General features: G+C 43.1%; 1 protein-coding gene across 4 annotated transcripts in view; it reads left to right on the forward strand.

Moving 5' to 3' along the window:
• DOCK1 (dedicator of cytokinesis 1) overlaps positions 1-19808 on the forward strand; it is a 489630-nt gene that overhangs the window by 286440 nt on the left and 183382 nt on the right. For all 4 annotated transcript variants that reach the window (XM_082721511.1, XM_082721510.1, XM_082721512.1 and 1 more), the window contains one exon: positions 17564-17665. In XM_082721511.1, coding sequence (XP_082577637.1) covers positions 17564-17665 — 102 coding nt within the window. The remainder of the gene's footprint in view (positions 1-17563; positions 17666-19808) is intronic.

The raw sequence follows: 19808 nt of genomic DNA on the forward strand, positions 1-19808 counted from the left end.
ATGCATTTTGAGGTTATTGTAAAAATTGCTTTTGTACATGAGTTTCTTTCTATTGGTACCTGTTAGCTATCAGTTTAGGAATTTTTTTTAAGACTTCATTTATTTGACAGAGAGGGAGAGCACAAGCAGGGGGAGCAGAAGGCAGAGGGAGAAGCAGACTCCCTGCTGAGCAGGGAGCCTCACTACATGGGACTCGATCCCAGGACCCTGGGATCATGACACGAGCCGAAGGCAGACACTTAACCTACTAAGCCACCCAAGTGCCCAGTTTAGGGATCTTTAAAAGGATTAGAAAACAGTGGGTAACGTCATGAAAAGTCCATTCTTCTGTCCACTGCTAGAATCGGTCCCTTCTTATTTCAAGTCATAACTTTTGCCAGACGGTACAGTTTTCCCTTCTAGCATTTGTATTAGGCCTTGTTCTTTTCTCAGACTTTAGACATTAATTCTTAAGAAAATGACAACCGAATGCATACATGGATTCGTTGTTCTTTTCTAGAAACGAGAGAGGTCTGTTGGTGGCCAGACAACGATCCCTGTCCTTGCAGAGTTTACGTCCTAAGGAGGAGAGTGGCTAGACAATGATGATAAGCCGGTGGCATCTTACAATGTTCCTGAGATGGGCAGGATATGGGAGTCAGGTGCGACAGTGTGCACAGTGAGGCTGATGCTTGAAGTGGGATGCTGTAGGCTTAGCTCTTCGGAAAGGAGGCCTTGAAGCTGAGCAGGAGGAAGGGGACGGAGGGAGTCAGGTGTTCTTCTAGCTGAGGAGCCTTTTGCCAAGGGCAGGGGCAGGCAGTGTCTGCAGGGGGAGGGAGCTGGTAAAGGTTCTAGGACCCCAGGGAAGTGCGGCTTCAGTAATGAGGGAGGTTGCTAGTGCTGCCCTATCCAATACCATCCAGTGAGTGGCCTACCCTACAGAAACTCATTTTCCCACCTTTCTGGGGGAAATCCAGAAATCTTGGATCGAGGCTTTGATGCCTCTTCTAAGGACTGCATCCTTGCCTTCTGGCTTCCTTACACATCTCCCCCTCTGCGTGGCTCTGCCTGCATCTTCTCTTCTCATAATGACTGGATTCCCCGTCCATCTCCGTGACCTCATGTAGCCTTCATTACCTCCTTTAAGGCCCTCTTTCCAAATAGTCGTGTTCCGAGGGTGGTGAGGATTGGGACTTCGACATACGGATTTGGGGGGCCACACTTCCGCCTGCAATAGAGCTGGAGTTGTTGAGGGTTGGAGCAACTCAGGGGTGGTCTGGGAGGCCGGAACCTTCCTCCGCATTAATAGTGCCGTTTTGCTTTTTAAGTCTGGTAACGGTTTTATCCCAAATAATGGTGATTGCCTTACCAGAATTTGCATGTAGTCCTGCTTGAGGTTTGTGATTCTCTCCAACGAATGCCTCCTGTTGGCTGTGCTTCTTTTTAATTGATCCGCCTAGATTCCCGCTTTTCCCTCTTCCTGACGCCTCAACCGTTGACTTAAATTCAAAACAAGTGGCTTCATTATCCTGGCTGCTTTTTGTTTAGACAGGAACTCGGAGCATTCCATTTCGCAAACTTTTAACTGTGTAGCCAGATAATTAGCTTCTGAAAAACATACTGAATTTCGCAAACCAGTAATGATTCTGGAAAATAATTAAAATTAGTCACTATAGTACCACTTTGTGGGTTTACCTTCCACTACATGCTGTTAAGATCTTGCCTACGCAAGATTAATAAAAAAATAAAGAAATCTTGATGGAGCATCTGTTGGAAAGTGACTTCCAATTTGCATCTTCTCTATGTGACTTGTGGTTCAAGTTTTGGGTTCAGGTAATGGGAAACCAATTTGATTTGTGATGGTTTCTTTTTTAATTTTATGTGCTTGGCGAGTAACAGTGATGTCCCATGATTGTCATAAGGTAAAACATTAATCTGGGGGCACCTGGGTGGCTCAGTGGGTTAAGCCTCTGCCTTCGGCTCAGGTCATGATCTCAGGATCCTGGGATCGAGTCCCACATCAGGCTCTTGGCTCAGCGGGGAGCCTCCTTCCCCCTCTCTCTCTGCCTACTTGTGATTTCTCGCTCTCTGTTAAATAAATAAATAAATGAAATCTTTTAAAAAAACCATCAATCTTAAAAATATATGAATTTTGTTTAAGGGGATTAATCTCGGTAAACCAATGTTTTGTACTCTCTAATTTAAAATCATGATGGTCACTGTTATGATCAAAGCTAAGTAATTTAGTAATTATAAAATGCGACTCTAAATTTTAATCAGATTAGTGCAGTGACTTCTTCTAGTATTCTCATTATGTCTATGTAGAAATAAATAGGAAATATGAAAACCATTTACTTAACTCTGGGTAATTGCTACATATTTTAATTGATATTTCCTTGACTGTTTTCACCGAGCAGACATCCAAGAGGGCTCTTTTTTTTTTTTTTTAAGACTTTTTTTGTTTTTTGTTGTTTAAAGATTTTATTTATTCAACAGAGAGAGATCACTGTTAAAGAAGTAGGCAGAGAGGCAGGCAGAGAGAGGGTGAAGAGGCTCCCTGGGGAGCAAAGAGCCTGATGCGGGGCTCAATCCCAGGACCCTCAGATCATGACCTGAGGAGAGGCTTAACCCACGGAGCCATCCAGGTGCCCTCCAAGAAGGGTTTTTTATTTTGTTTTTACAAAATTTGCTGGACAAGCAGTGTGTGCTTGTCCAGTGTGTGACGTCACCTTACTCCAGGCTCCAGGGTCTCCGTTGTTAACATGCTCGTTCACCCCGACTCTGATCAGTGAAGTTTCTGTTGCGCTGCTGCTAGGCTCCCTGTCAGCGAACTCTGTCCAGCAGAGTGTGAGCTTTGGGCGAGCTCCAGAGTGCGCCGCACATACAGCAGGCCTCTGGGAGTGCCTGCTAAATGAATGAATTAATAATGTGGCTCCGTTCCCCTCCTAGGAAATGAGATTTGTTAAAAGTGTTACTGTTCTAAGTTTTGTTTTATTATAGCTTGTCTTACATATTTATGTTTCCTAGGCAGTCCTATTTTTACCCATTAGTAAGAAGTTACAAGCATACCTATGTGCTTTTTTGGATGCTTAATTTTTTAACATTGTTTTAATTTATTTTTTAATTGAAATTCAATGAATTAAGCTGTAGTATATTGTGAGTTTCAGAGGTAGAAGTCGGTGGTTCATCAGTCTTACGTAACACCCAGTGCGCATTGCATCGCGGGCCCTCCTTAATGCCCATCACTCACTCCCCCATCCTCCTACCCCACTCCTGTCCAGCAACCCTCAGTTTGTTTCCTGTGATAAGAATCTCTTACGGTTTGTGTCCCTCTCTTATCACTTTGTTTTATTTTCCCTCCCTTCCCTGTGCTCAGTTTGTTACTGATCTGTTCGCTCCTCAATGATAAGCCTCTCGCAGTAATGCCCGGAACCACATTTGTTTAGCCTCCTCCGTCTTGTTGTAGTGATCTCTAAGTTAGGAAGACTTCCTTAACATGATACACAAGTTCTGTCCTCAGCTAATATTCAAGAGACGAGATCTTAAACGGTCCCACTGCATACAAGAAGTGGTGACTTTGTGGCCTGGTAGAGGTGCTCCTCATGGTACAGTCATAATCGTACTGCAAGAGTGTAAAGTGTGTCAGATCAACTCATCGCGCACCTCCAGCTTCTACCGTGTTATGGCCCGTTACACCTCCCTCAGCAGAAATGTAGAAATAAAAAATCAGACCCTTTGAGCATGCCGGCCAAAATCTCTAAGAAAACAAAGACGTCAGGAGTCATTAGTACAACCTGACGTTGCCTTGGTGGTGATGCACTGCGTCATGAATCTAGACACAGGAATAAGAAACAGAAGCGCAGGGGCACCTGGGTGGCTCAGTGGGTTAAGCCGCTGCCTTCAGCTCAGGTCATGATCCCAGGGTCCTGGGATCGAGCCCCGCATCGGGCTCTCTGCTCAGCAGGGAGCCTGCTTCCCTCTCTCTCTCTCTGCCTGCCTCTCTGCCTGCTTGTCATCTCTCTCTGTCAAATAAGTAAATAAATAATCTAAAAAAAAAAAAAAAAAAAAAAAAAAAGAAACAGAAGCGCAGCACTGGCAGTAGTACACAGTTATTGACAGATTTTATTTCTTTAGAGCCCATCCTTCCCCCACCCTCCTAATAACCAAAACTATTGGGGTAGTAACTAAATTCTGTTAAGTTCAATCACAAACTATACACGTTAAATTCAGTCATTTCCCAAATATACAAATAAAGATAGAAAATTCAAGAGGTTTTAAAGAAGGCGCCCCTCCCAGTAGGAACAGCAGTGACAAGGGCTGTTTACGATCCGTGTGACGAAACCGCAAAATATGCTTGAATGGCCTAAAAATAGACTCGAACAAATGGATACACATTGTGTTTGTGGAAATGAGAAGGCTGATATCCTGAGCCTCCTCGATTAATTAAAAAATTCTGTGGAATCTCAAGTTAAATCCCACTGGGACCCGTTTCAGATCAAGTCACGTGGCTGTAATGTTCATGGGCAAGAATAAATTGGCACGGCTACTCCGGAACAATAGGAAAGACGCGGGTAATGATTGGGCTAGCACCACCGCATAACAAAGCCATTTGGAAGTGACAATAATTAAAGTGTGGTCCTGCTTTTATTAAACCTAGCCTGTTTCCCTATGTGTAAGAGCAAGAAAGAATCCTTTATAATATCAGGATTAGTTACATTTCCTGTACAGGGAATTTTATGACGCTCAAATTTTCTTCTTTATGTGCGTCTTCAGGGTCATACAGTAACATCCCTACTTTTCAGTTCTGCATTTTCACAGTATCTACATTTGGCATCTGCAGGACCCATTGCACGGGTTGGAGGATTCCCGTTCACCTCCAACAGTCCCTAGTGCCCATCTGGAGCCCTTTTCCCCCTCTGTCACTGTCATGCTCAGCGCTGTTCTATCCTATGTACGTAGCACAATTTGTTCACCCATCTACTGACAGGGGGTGGGTTGGGTGTCTCCCTGAGGGGAGTTAGGAATAGAACTGTCTATAAAATTTGTGTAGAGGTCTTTGTAGGGACCTGTATTTTCATTTCTCTCAGGTAAATACTTAGAAGCAGGATGGATTTATCTTCTCATCAAGGAAGTATATGATTAACCGTGTAGGAAACTGCTGCAGCGTTTTCTAGAATAGCTGTATCATTTTGCCTTCAGACCAGCAATTCAGGAGAATTTCACTTGCCCTGCATCTTTCTGCCTTTTGTTTTTTTTTTTTTTTCCCTTAGACTTTAGCCATTCTAATAGTTGTGTCCTGGCATTTCCTTGTGGCTTTAATTTGCATTACCCTATTGACGAGTGACACCGATTGTGTTTTCTTGTGTGTCTTTGCCATTTGTTTCTCTTTTTTGGTGAAGTATCTTTATAAATGTTTTCTTTTTTGCCTAGTTTTTGATGGGTTGCTTTTATTATTGAGTTTTCAGAGTTTTTATATCCACTGGGTATGAGCCTTCTGTCGGATATGCAGTTTGCAACTATCCAGTTCCACTGTTTGCCTTTTTATTCTCTTTGCAAAGTCATTCATAAAACCAGTGTTTTTAATTTGAAGAAGTCCAATTTACCCTGTTTTTCCCTTTTGTTTTAAGCTCTTTGCATCCTGAGAAAAACTCGCCTAACCCAAGCTCATGAAGGTTTTCTCCTGTGTTTTCCTGTAGTTTTGTTGTCGTAACTTTAGCATTTCCGACTATGATCTATTCTGAGTGGATTTTTGTGTGTGGTGTAGGGTACGCATCAGCCTTCCTTCCCTCCCTTCCTGTCTCATTGTACCTTTTGGAAGTACCACTTGTTGAAAATGCTGTACTTTCTCATGGAGTTCTTTGGGCACTTGTTTTGCGAATCCATGAGCCCGGCGCGTGGTCAGTTCATTTTATGGACGGCCTGTTTTACCAGCGCAACTGCTCCTTTGATGCTGGTAGTTCTATAATAAATCTTAAAATCTGGTAGACTTGGTTCAGTCTGTCTTTGGCAGTTTCCTGTCCCTGGTTTTTCTGTGTAAAGTTTGGAATTAGATCTTTGATTCCTACGGTAAACACCTGCTGGTGTTTTGTAACAGTAGATCGTTGGTGGCATCTCTACTAGGCTGATTCTTCCAGATCACGAATATATCTCTTCCCTTTTTTCTAAGGTCCTCTTTGGTTCTGTCTTGAATATGTTGTGAGTTTTCGTATATAAACTTAGTGGCTTTAAAATAATCTTCTGTGTGTTTTTTTGTATTTTATTCTTCGTCATCACTGTCTCCGCCACCATGAGAGCCGTCACTCATTACGTAGCCAACGACTATGCTAATATCCTTTCGTATGTGATCGAGTTAAACCTTTCAGGAAGCCTGGATTTTAAATCATTGTTGCCATTGTGCAGATGAGTAAACTGAGGCTCGGAGACATGAAAAAGTCTGTTCTGCTTTGCATGGTATTCTTGGTCTCGGTCCGGTGGTGATTGTAAAATGCCTCTGGAAATTTGACTGCTGAACTACTCTTCTGTGACACAGCTGTGTGACTCTTACCATAAAGAGAATGAGACTGTGAAACGTCAGAAGGAGTCTGAGTGGTACGAAGATCCCTATTTGGTGGGGAAACAGGATGTTTCTGCTCTTCCCTTTGTGCTTTCGCTGTAGGGCAAGAACACACATGTGTAGCCATCCCGGCATTCACGAAGAACGCATGTGGTGGCTCTTTATATGCAAAAACCGTACACCCCTATTTGGTTATACTTCAGCTCCTCAAACATTTTCCCAAGTGAATATTCCTGAATTTGGGTTACTTAAAGCTCTTCACTTCTCCGGTCTCCCCTCCCCAAGCATATCTTAAAATAGCTAAATCATTGCTTGTGTTCCTGTTATTATATTGAGTAATAGTTCCTGGGATTGGAAAAGAAACACTTCCTCCTTAGAATTCCCTTGTCAGTCTGTAATAACTCCCTTTTCTCGTATTTGTGACATTGTGTCTTAATTAATTGTCATGTGTGTCTTCTCTACTAGACTGTGGGTAGACTCTGTATTCCCTCAGTTTTTTATTTTGAAAGTTTTTCTTAGATAAAGAAATTGGGGGAAAAATGATAATTAAAACCAGTAGTCTCATCAACTAGATTCACCCTTTATGGACATTTTACCCAAATGCATTATCTCTGCCCTTCTTCCTTGGTGGAGTTGTGTATGTGTGTCTTGTAAACTTGTTATTTACTAGACCAAGAGTTCGACACAGACGTCATGACTGGTCACCCTTGTTTCATGTATTTCCTAAGGATGATTCTGCTACATAATCTAAGATTATGACATCTATTAAAATTAACCATGATCCCTTATTAAAATGTAATACGTGACCCAATTGAAATTTCCTCATTGATTCTTTTGAAGTCCTAGGTCAGTTGTCTTGCCAGGTGTCTGCATTTCCTCATGAGCAAATGTTTTTGGCACAAAACACTACCCGGGTGATCATGTGTCCTTCATGTGCCAACATACTAGGAGACACAGAAGAACCTGTGGGCAGGATACAGTACTTTCCAAGTGAGCAGCTGTCTTCCTTTTCTGTAACCTCAACCTGTGAGTTTCAGTGCCCAAAGCACACCTTGGCTGGAATCAACCAGTCCTTTTGGGGTAGAAAGTGGCAGTCTTCGAATTCTTCTATTCTTCTGTCTGAAATCTTTTATCCATCTGTGTTTTTTCTTATTCTCTAAAGAAGAGCTTTGCCCCTCCTTCTCATCTCCCACTCCCCTTACTTCTTTATCAGGTTATCAGTTTAGATTCATGTTTTCAAAATTTAGTGTTTATAACCCTTCTCTCCTACTCTTCTTTTTGAAACGCAGTGTCCCGATTGCCCCACCTGTGGCCAAGGGAGCCTCGTCAATCATCCTTCTGTGTCCTCTTGAAGACTTGGTTACCCTGGTGTGGAAGAAGGTTTTGTCTCTGGCCCCATGTGTGCTGGTCTGGGCGGGGCTCTTTCTAGTCCCCTCTGACCTTCCCCCCAGGAACCCCATCTGCCAACACACACTCACGCTTTAATGGTCATTGAGTGTTGCACTTGTTATTACTCTGCTCCATTTGGAATCTTCTCATCATTTTGGCCTTATTCCCTCAGTTTCTCCTGGTGCATTCCAAGTGACCCCATTTCCTGAGAATCTCAGGAAACTTTGATTTCCTCAGGACTGTGGTGAGGTGAAGACAGGTCAGGATGTAGCGCCGGTGGGGTGTGTTTTCCTTTATACATCTGCTAGACAGGTACATTGCTCTGCAGAATTCCTCTTGGATACACCCGACTTGAGTCACACTTCCCCACAGCAGGAAACTTTTAAAATAAGTATCAGGGGCATTTAGCTTCCATATATACCTTTGGGGGCATAGAGTCATAAGCAGACAAACTGTGAGTGCTGTGTTGGGATGTGTAGTGTTTGAGCACATATCTGCTCATTATGTGTATATATATGTGTGTGTGTGTGTATTTATGCGTAATAGATATTAGAAATAATGTTATAACTGAGATTTTTCTATTATATAATCTCATATTTCAAAATATATCTTCTCTCCTTATGATTCATGAACTTAATTTTTATAACACTTGGTATGGCACATAGTTTGCTAAAGAGGAAATCCACACATCCAACCAATTTAAATAATATTGAGGATAATATCCTTTGTGATTCATGAAGAGGAATTTCATCTTATTCCAGGAAGTTTCAACTGTAATCTGTAAGTAGGATGATGATAGTCTCATTTATGGACAGAAGTCAATTAAAGGAAATATGTAGGCATATTGATCCTTCAGTGGTAAAATTTTATTATGTCTGAATTATCCTTATTTCTACTACAGTGTGTTTAAAGATGCTGTATTTCATGGGAGAAGATTTGGAAAATCCTACGCTTTGTAAGACTTTAATATTATCTGATTGCCGAGTTTATGAAAATAAATACAAAATTTTCTGCTTTACTCCCTGACTTGTGTTAGCAACAAATGGGTTATATTAAGAAGTTGTATACAAAGTATATATTCCTCATTGAATCCTAAAGTATAATTGTATATGTAGAATTTTATTGTGATTTATTTTTGTCCTCTGTAACAAATGTGAATATGTGTTTAATTTATTGCATTGAATAAGTAGCAGATAATTGTACGGGTAACTTAAGATCCAGATAGTTCCTTTTGGAATGTTTGGCCTATAAACATCTTCCTACAATTACTGCCATTGTAAAATTGAAATTGATTTTGTTTTTTAAAATTAGATTTCTTTCCTTACAGTGTCTGTGATAATATGAAATACCAGTACTCTATGAACTCAACCAGGCACTCAATTTAAATTTAAGATACAGGTGTAATTTTGTTACTAGGAGTTGAAGAAAGCTAATGGATGACATTAGTGTAGTCTCTCAACCATTCCATTTTTAATTTCGTGTAGTTTCTTTTTACCAACATTCCTCACTTTATGGTCCTTCATAAAATAAGAAATTACAATGTTTTGGAAACTAAATTAATAAAAAGATGCCCATACATTGGATAAAGACTTCGTGAGACTGAATTGCTCTTGAAATGAGAAAAGAAACGTAGCACAGTCCTCCGTTTTACTATGGATTGTCTTTCTGGGAAAGTGCACTAAGTTCAAATGTTGTGAATGAATACTCATTTTTCTGAGGACCTTCATTTTAACAATAGAACCTGATTGGGTCTTTCAGTTATATCTTATGTTTCATCAAATATTTAATTAACAACGTATGAAATACCTTTATACAAGTACAGCAGTGACTTGTGCTTCTGATGTATTTTTCATGGCCTGCTTTTCCTTTCATTTTGCAGCATGTTCCACCTCTGCATTTTCAATGTTAATTTCTTCTCTGTAGTTCCCCTCCAGTCCTGAAAGGGTTAAGATGTTTCATATGACATGGAAACACATAAGTGAGAAAATTTAAAGCAACAGGGAAGAACTGTCATCTGTGTATTTCAAAAAATCTAAGGAGAAAGAACAACTTCACAAGGATCATAGAATTTGGAAATATTTTTCGAAGTATTTACTATTATTTTACATCTGAGTAGTACATTTCCGTGGTTGATCAGGGCAATTCTTCCCTTTCCTTTTCTCTTTAATGTTTTAGAATCATTGTTTTATCCCTAGTATTGTGAACTTTCATAAGGAAGAGTCTTGGTCATCCTTGATGCTCAGTGCATGCTATTTGAGAATAATTATCTCATTGAATTATTTTCTGTCTTTAAGTTTTTGACAGCTTTATCGAGATATAATTCACATACTCTAAAATTCATCTATTTCAGGTGAACAGTTTAAGTGTTTAGTGTAATCACAGAGTTGTTTATTACCATAATCAACTTTAGATTATTGTCATCATCCCCAAAAGAAATAAGAACCCATGAGCAGTCACTTCCCATTTACCCCCAACCTTGAACTCTTGCCCATCACTAATTCCTTTCTGCCTTTATAGGTTTACCTATTCTGGATGTTTTCTAGCAATGGAATCATGCAGTCTGTGGTTGTCCTCAGTGATTGGCTGGTCTGTTTCTACAGCGCTGCTGGCCGGGATTTGGATAGGGAGTGCATGGAATCTCTACGCTAATTTGGGGGATGCCGCTATCATAGCAATATTAAGTCTTTCAATCCATGAACATGGGGTATACTTCCATTAAGTATTTTTTTTGATCTTATTATAAATAGAGTTATTTTCTGAATTTCATTCTTGGGTTGTTCATTGCTAGTGGATAGAAAGGCCGTTGTTTTTTATATTTTGATCCTGTATCCTGCAATCAGCTGAACTCGTTTATTCAAATAGTTTTTATGTGGATATCCTATCATTTTTTAAAAACAGCTTTTGTCTCTCCATTTTCTGTGTTTTTTCTTTCTGGAATCCTTGCCTATCAGATACTGAGCATTTGTTGTTGTTTTTAGATGTTATTTATTTGAGAGAAAGAGAAAGAATGAACGAAAGTGGGGGGAGGAACAGGGAGAGGGACACCAGACTCTGTGTGCTAAGTTCGGAGCCCCAGGCAGGCCTCGACCCCATGACCCCAAGATCGCAGGAGCAGAGCCCAAATCAAGAGTTGGACACCCAAGCGATCAAGCTACCTGATACTGAATCTCTTGAATGGATTCTCTGATGTTCTTAGTCTGTATGTGGGTGCGTCGTTTTGTTTCACTCTTTGGAGGATTTTGTTTTACCTCCCCATGTTTGGTTAAACTGTTTATTTCTGCTATTGTAGTTTGAATATTCCAGAATCTGTTCTTGGTCTTTGTTCCTATTTTTTATAACATTATGTTCTTGTTTTATGGATATAATCTATCTAATCTATTTATAGTAATTAGTATAGATCTTTGAATTCTCTTATATATCCCCAGTTTTTTTCTTTCCTCTGGGTCTGTTTTTGCTCATTCGTTTGGGTTTCTCTTACTCATGCTTGTTTAACTTCACTCATGAGGCCACGTGGTCTCGATCAGACTTTCTGTTTCTCACATGTGCATGGAGGTTGGAGGGGCAGTGAGCCTGGGTGGGCTGAACCTCTGTGGGCAGACAGTGCATATGCTCCCTTGGGCTGTTCAGTTTCTCCAAAGAGGATTCTTCTCGTCCCTTGTTCCAGTTTGATGTGGGTCTGAGACCGGTGGAAGGGGTTCTTCTGTCCTTGCTGCTTTGCCGGGAGCTGGGCGGAATGAGAGTGGGGGACATACAGTGTTTGGTTGCCTGTAACTAGTACTTTCAGCCAGGTGGCTCCTGCCGCCATTTCTCTCTGACTTTGTCAGGCACCCCCCCCACCTTGCCGGGAATCAACATGTGGTCGCCTGCCTGGGGGTGAGTGGGAGCATCCCCTCCGCGGACGTGCTGGGAGTGGGCACATTGGCACCGTTGATTTCCACCTCATAATGTAGCCTTCGCTTTCTGAGTCTTCCTAGGGTTCTGTGCCTGGAATCAGCAGTTTCCTGTTAGAGGATTATCCCCTTCCTGCATCTGGGGTGCTTGATAACCATTCATGCTTCCCTTGTCAGCTTCCAGAATTCTCTTGTCTTTAGTTGTGTCTTTCCTCAGTCTCTTCATCCTTGTGGGTTTGTGAAGTAAACGGTGTTCTCTGTTGTCTGCTTAATGTGAGGAAACAAAGGTGAGGTGTGTTTGGATTATTTTTAATTCTTCATGCAGAAGCCCTGAGGTATATTCTCATAAACATCTCTACAGAGACTTTGGAGGAATCTTTGGGCCAGGGAACATTTTGAGGTATTCCTCAAAATGTTTTGTTGTTAACATTTTGGACTCCCTATTCTATTTTAAATTTCCTCCTAGCAAAATAGCACCCTTATACATTTCCCTTGTGGCTTTCCCTTTCTGAATACAGAAAGCCTTCAGGAGCCCTAGAGCTTCCCCTTCGCTGTAACAAGAACTCATCCATCCAAGTCTTGCCTGGCTTTGGAATGACAGACCCTGCTCTCCGTTCCTTCCCTTTCTCTACTTTCCGTGCTCATAATGTAGCTTTACAGTATTGGTTCTTTGGTTTGAATGCCCCCCCCCAAATGAAAATCATTTTGCCAAGGCTTCCATCTTCGCACCTGGACCACGATCCTTGCCTGGTGCCACTGAGCGCTGTTCCCACCTGTCGAGGGTTCCTTTTTCTTTCGTCTCTAGTGATGATCATGAGGTCTGTTTCCATCACCACACCTGAAACTTCAACATCTAAATGAGAGTTTCTCTTTAGAGTGCTTACCTCGGTGAAAATGTGTTCAAAATCTTTTAATAAGCCATCCCTAGAAGTCAAGAAGCATAATCCCAGACTTCAGTGGGATTCTCTGGTCCTTCAGACCTGGATTCCCCCCTCCCCCTGCACTTGGGGCTGCTTGCCATTTGGAGCACTTTGAAGAGAGTTAAAATTTCTGCCTGTACCATGTGCCCAAGGAGAAGAGGCGGGCTGTGTGCCAAGTGTGAGCTCCAGGGTCACGAGTACCATTTTTGTCTCGTCGATGGAACCACCAAGGGCAGTTTCGTACGGCACCTTCACGTCGCGTGGCTACCCTGCGTCTTAGTACAGAGAGGAGGCGTACACTTGCAGGACTGCTCCGGGCCAGGCGTTCGAATCCTTGCGGTTTCTCCTTCCCATTCACGCACTCACCCTTAGCCCTTACACGAGGCAAAGCAGACAAAGATACTGTTTCTAGGGTAGGTCTCGCCCTTGATTCCCGTTCTCCCAAATGTGTCCTTTTCAAAAATCTTTTGCTTCTGTAACCCGCGGTGACGTCATAGATTGATTTGCAAAATGTCCCCACCTCCAAGGGAAGGGTTTGCTTCTGCCTGTTGGTAGTTTTCCTGTTCCCACTCCTGCCTGTCTGTCTGCCTGGTGCCCTGGGAGCCCAAGCAGCTTTGACACAGGAGCACCGACACATGGACAAGGTGGCCCGCAGCTGAGATTTTTGAGGCTAGGGGAGCCGGAAACACGGAACTCGGGAACAGGGACAGTTGGTTCCTGCTACCAGATGACATCTTTTTCTCTCAGGACCATCTTCTAAAATACTAACATTTCCAGTTTAAAAAAATAATTTAGTTTTTCCCTCCAACCCCTGGTGCCTATTTCTTTCCCTTCGTTCTCTTCCTTGTTGTTCCTTTATCTCTTTTCTTTCTTGTGCTGTATCCTTTATCCCGCTGAAATATGGCTTATGTAGTGATCTCTGTGCTTGCTCCTCGAGCATTTTCTCATTTTATTAAAATATTTCAGATTTGCATGTTAACGTTTAATGTTTTCATGGTTGCACCACGTTCCTTGATCACGCTCTGGGGGAGGGTTGCCTGATTTAGCCAATAGCAATACAGGGGACCCGGTTCAACCTGAGCTTCCGCTAAATGATACAGGGCTGGCTTTGTGTAAGGTATTCCATGCAGTATTTTCCAGCACGGTATTTGGGACATACCTATTTTTCTGTTGTCCACCTGAGATTCCGAATGAACTGGGCACCCTATGGCTTATCCCGCCATCCTACAAAACATCATATTGTTCAACACAGTTGCTTGTTTTTCAACATGATGCACATATTTTCAGCAATGCGACAGACATCTTTAGGCATAAAATTTCATATTTTGAATTAACTTCCTTAGGTGGATTGTTAGCAGTAGAATTACCAAGGAAATGAGTATTTTTTTTCTAAGACTTTTCAAAGCTGTTGCCAAATCGCTTTTTAAAAAGGTTATAGCAATTTATGCTCCCACCAGCAGTGTGTAAGAGTGCTTGTGCCCTGCCCCCTTGCTAACAGGATCCTCACTTAAATACTCCTTTGCTCTTTTGGCAGGCAAATAATGATAAATCATTTTCATCTGTGATTACTAATGAAGTTCACATTTTTTTTTTTTTATTAGCATTCTGTGTCCTGATTTTTAAATTTTCTGCAACTGAATCCTGACTTCTCTGCTCCTGCTTTGCATTGCTTTGAACTGTAAGGAATATGTCTGATCCTTATTTATTTCCTTGTGTTTACTCCGCCGCTGGGGCGGGACCCTGGTCCCCATGCTCAGATTTCAGGACGAGTTCTGTACAGTCCTCACCAGCCTACCTGCCAACCCCCCATTGTTCAAAAGCAAAAGCTTCCTAAGACTTCTAAATGCATTTCAAATAAATCAATTAAAAAGCATAGGAGAGTAGTTTTCTTTTGAGCCTGCAGCATGAAAGTTTTTTCACAGTTCTCCTTCATTGCTGCTTCTTGGGCATGGACTGGGTTCAAATACAGCTTCGGTAAGCACCCCCTGGGTCCGTCCCCAGAACCAAACCCTCCTTCCCCACCCATGTCCGCTCTACAGACGAGTTCTGCTAGGTTCATGAGAGCGTAAAGCCTCATGGTCCCCACATCCCTTCCCTCTGGAAATATGGGCACCCCGTGTGTGGGCCTCCATTCCAAAGGTAAGGGGGAGCATTGCTATGAATTTCAACAGGCATGTTACCCTGTTCCTGCTGGGGTCCAAAGCTTCAGCCTAGTACAGAGAACAAAATAGCAAGATTTGCTTCCTCTAAGGAAGAAAGTCTGAATAGTACACATGTTCTGGAATACTTCTGTAGGTGAAGTAAAATAGCACCTTTGGGCTTCCTGGCCTTTTGACCTCTAACTCATGGTATCGCCCTGCCTCTGTCTCCCTCCCTTGGCGGCCTCCCGATTGGTCCTCATCACTATAAAGAGGCCGTTGGCTGGCCTTGAGAGTGCTGCGTTCTCCTGACTTATTCATTTTATGCATTGTGCCAGCTAGCCCAGCCTTGGCCTTGCAGGAAGTTCGCAGCATTCTGGGGCAGTCTGCTTTCTCCATCGAGTATCTCTGTACTACCGGCTCGAGGACCTGCCCGGGCCCCCGATGCGCCGCTTTTGCTCCCTGGTGCTGCTCGCGCTCCTGCTCTTGGCGTTCTCAAACCTGCTCTGGGGCCTCGCTTTCCTTCTTCCGACTTGATATTAACATTAAGTACTGGGGTATTCTGCATTGAATTACCCAAAGCTGGCTTTGGGATTTTAGTGATTCTAATGTGGAAGCCCCCATTTTTCAACTGTTCTGACCTACAGTGAGATAACTTGAGCCCCTGCCAGGTGCATCTCGGCTGGTTCAGGCCCCTTCTTGCTCCGGAAAAGCTCTGGTCTCTGGAGGAGGAGCCCAGCCATAGAAGGCTGCTTCAGGAGGAAACTGGGGGTGCCTGGTGACACCCTCTTCTCATCCTCCTACAGCTTTCTCTGATGCCTGCAGAACGTGAGTCTCCATCTCACGTTGGCCATTAGCAGTGGCCTCATATTTCTTAGAAAAAGCATTAAAATGTATATCTGGACAAGAGGAAAGACTTGAGCTCTGCTGCTAGGCTCCCACCTTGCCAACGGCAACACTAGGGCCGTGCCCACCTTTGCCGCTAACTCATGGCAGGGGGGTGCGTGGCGCTCAGCCTCAGTCTTACTGCCTGTAAAATGGGTCAAGAAGAAAGTCAGTGGTGGGTTTGAATGAGGCCTCAGCACAGCCCTTGACACATGGTGGTTGATTGACACATAATATCATGAAGACCCTTATCCAAGAGTAGCTAGCATCTTGTTAAGAGTAGAGAGACAAAGGCAGGTTCTCCTGAGCTCTTGGGAATGCCAAATATTTACATATTTCAAAAGTTCATCTTCAAAGACATCGTGCCATTTTACAAATCCTTCCTCCAGCAGAAGAGAAGCATTCTTCATCTTTTCTTTTGTTTTTTCTTGTTGCTGTTTTTGAAGATTTTACTTATTTATTTCACAGAGATCACAAGTAGGCAGAGAGGCAGGCAGGGGGGGTGGGGAAGCAGAGAGCCAAGCAGAGAGCCCGATGCGGGACTCAATCCCAGGACCCCGGGACCATGACCTGAGCCGCAGGCAGAGGCCTCAACCCAGGCGCCCTTTATCTCTTCTTTTGAACTCTGTCTCGGAATCTGAGTCTAGGCAATTGTCATCATTCACAAGTAATTTTACATTTCTGGGCAAACAGAATGTCCCCTAGTTCATACTTGTATTTGTTCAATTTGTGTCATGTACAATTTGGGGACTCATTTGGAAGCATACCTGTGTGTTAGAGGAATACAGGGGATTGGGGCATAGAGTGGGCTGTCCCGTTCACTGTCAAGTGTGTGTTTTGGTACATGTAGTAGACCTGGGGGTATCGGTTGTGCTGCTTGTAGGAGTGGGGGTTCCTAAAGGAATGCGGTCTGGGATCTCATTAAAGAGGGCAAAACTGGGGATAGGCCTGAACGTGTGTCTCATTCTACAACTGGACCATACTTGTATTGGTTTAGTGGGAGAAAATATATGTCCCGTGTGTCCCGTGTCCCACCGACCCACAAGCTCAGTCCCCTTCAGTGCACACACATGCACATGTACGTACACACACATGCACACACACATACCTGCCTGTGTGCACAGACCCGTGTATACCCACGATTGCACACATACCGGCTGCCTCTTCATTAGCTGCTTTGGTCTTGCTGTTTTCTCGAAGTCTTGATTCTGTTGGTTGGTTTCTGTGTTCCCTCTTCCTCTTCCTTTTCTGCAGGAGAAACCCTTCTCTCGCCCACTTTGCATTCTGATGAGCCTGCCTGCCTCTTCACATTCTTCTTGTGGACGAGAATTGGACCATAAGTCATTGTGGAATCGGTGGTGATTGCCTCCAAATTGGCCAAGGGGGACACAGGCAGAGTTTGAGAAATAAAAGTACTCTCTTTGCCACGGCCCGAGAGGAAGGGCTGCACACGCGGTCCGCCCAGTAACAAGAGCAGCGACTTTCCGTGGAGCAACAAACAGGAGCGGCGGTGCTTTCAATCTTGTCTCTAATTTTTGCATATTTAATGCAAAACATATTTAGAGCTTGTCTTTCCAGCCTCAGGAAGCATTTAATGCAGTTCGAGAGAAGGAGGTGTAGCAAAGCCCAAGATGGTGAAGTCGGAGGGCCTGGTCCTCGTAATGCCAGCCATCCAGCCAGGGGGCTGGAGCTTGGGGACCCCCTGCCCACGCCCCTGACCCTTTCCACGACAGAATCTTAGTGGATACCGATGTTTCCTGGGAGTGGTGTTCTCTCCCCATCTAACTGATTCTTCTCATTCCTTTACAGGGAAACTTCGTGGCTTGTATGACAGCGATTTTACGGCAAATGGAAGATTACCATTATGCCCATTTGATCAAGACTTTTGGAAAAATGAGGACTGACGTTGTGGTGAGTGTGAATTTGGCCCTTTTCATAGGAGTATGTTTGGGGGCCAGGGTTATAGGCAAGACACTGTTGTCGGTGTTTCCATTTTAAGTATGACTTTGCGTATGGGGACTGATTTAAGTATAAATTTGTGTGGGGACTTGGCTCCAGTTGGTTTGAGAAGCCACCTGGCAAAAAGGAAGCTGCGTTTTTAAGAAGACGAGGGTTCCAACACACAGGCTTATTCTTAACACTGAATTTGGGAGTAACTCAGCATGTCAGCCCAGAAAGGGCTTCCTTATGCTCTGGGGTCACTGGAGATGTGGAGACCCTACCCATGGAGAGTGTTCTAGTAACTCCTGTTCACGTATTGATTGGCTTCTCAATAGCAGAAGGCAGAGAGTCTTTTCAGCTGTAAATCATACTCTTGTATTAATTAGCTCTAATCATGGGAGCTCATCAGCATTTCTCCAAATAATTCTTCAGTCTTCCTCAATGCAACTATGATACGGCTTAATTAGGACAAGCATAATAGAGGGGAAGTTCTTGCTTCAGAAGCACCTCCCTAACGACCTGAAATCCTGTGGCCGGACGGTAGATGTCTTCCGTGAAGCTGCCACCACACTCGTTGGCAGAATTCTCGGCTAGATGGTGACCTAAACTCTGGTAACACAGATTTCATTTCTGAGACCCCTAGATTCCTAGTGGATCTAGCAAATGCCACTAGTGTTTCTAGAACAAGGTTGGTGACACTTTACATCATTATATCTACTTTACTAAGGGAGGAGAAGAAGAATGCATGTGATGATTATTTTCCAAAGGATTATTTCTAATGAAAAACAGCCTTATTAATTGTTGCCACTCTGAGTGTGTTGCATGCATGTTTTTAAATTTCTAAGGAGACAAAAATGGGTCTGCACCTTAAAATCATAGCAATTTTCCTTAAATGAAAGTGAAGGAGAAAGAATATACATGTGTTTGTGTCTCTTGGTGTTTAGTTCTTTAGCTTAAAGGACGGATTGCTCAGGTATGTGATCTGCATTACCTTTGGTCCTGTCCCTCCTCGGCTGTCATGGTATAGTGAAATCATGTGATACGGGGACGTTCCGTGCCATCACTGAATCTGAACGGTATCCTTCATCCCCGTTTGGGTCAGTCAAAGGGAGTTACAGCCAAACCTACATCTAGTTTCCTAGATGGCATTCCATGCTGAAGAATACAGTTTTCAGAATGAGAAGCATTACCCGTCCTGGATACTTAGGGCTGCGATTAATCATTTGTCCTTTATCAGAATAGTCCTATGATCCAAATCCACACATGCAAACCGTGAAAAATATTTCATCTGAACCATTAAGAGGTGTCGTTGGTAGGGAAGCTCTAGTGCCTCGAGAAACGTGATTCTACAGAGTGGTTTTTAAAAATGACTATAATTTGCTGAATTCCGAGTGGTGCCCTCTCTCCTTGCTCAGAGAAGATGACCAGATATTTACTACATGTTGTGGTCCTGATTTCCCGAGGGATTTTTTTTTTTTTTCCTTTAGACACAGCAGTTCAGAAAATCAATTATGTGCAGACGATTTGATTTCCAGTATAAAATGGCATTTGTGGTTTGGATATCATAAATTCCTATTGCAAGGACTGTAGACATGTTTATTGTTGTTGATCTGTCAGAACCTTTGTGAAGTGTGTTCCTATCTGTTAACTGTACATAGAAAGTATTCGTTTTTCAACTTTGACAACTGCCCACAAAAAGGAGAGATCATTTTGTGTTCAGTAATTGAAAGTTAGTACTGCGATCTGAAAACAGCCTAGACCATATTCTTGGGACCACGTCCTCGTAACTGGTGCTGCTTCAGGTTTTCAAATTGAGCCCTTGTTTGGTTGGATGAGTGATCCCCATACAAAACTGCAGTCACTGTCAATGCCTAAGTCACGGGGTCAGCGCTGTTACTTTTACGGTCTCTCAAATGGCCCTGGGACTCCAGGCCAGTGAGTGGAGGGAGCACGGTGTGAGGCAGAATGATCTAGAAAAGAAAAACAATGGACATGTACGGGTCCATATTCTTGGGACAGACTGATTTCCAGTGTGGTGTGCCTCATGGGACTATTCTGTTCCTGTGCAGTGGAGATGTTGAGTGGAAGGATGGGCGGCTGGCTCTTACCTGTC

This window comes from Mustela nivalis (genome assembly GCF_964662115.1).
Source record: "Mustela nivalis genome assembly, chromosome: 2".
NCBI classification, from domain to species: domain Eukaryota; kingdom Metazoa; phylum Chordata; class Mammalia; order Carnivora; family Mustelidae; genus Mustela; species Mustela nivalis.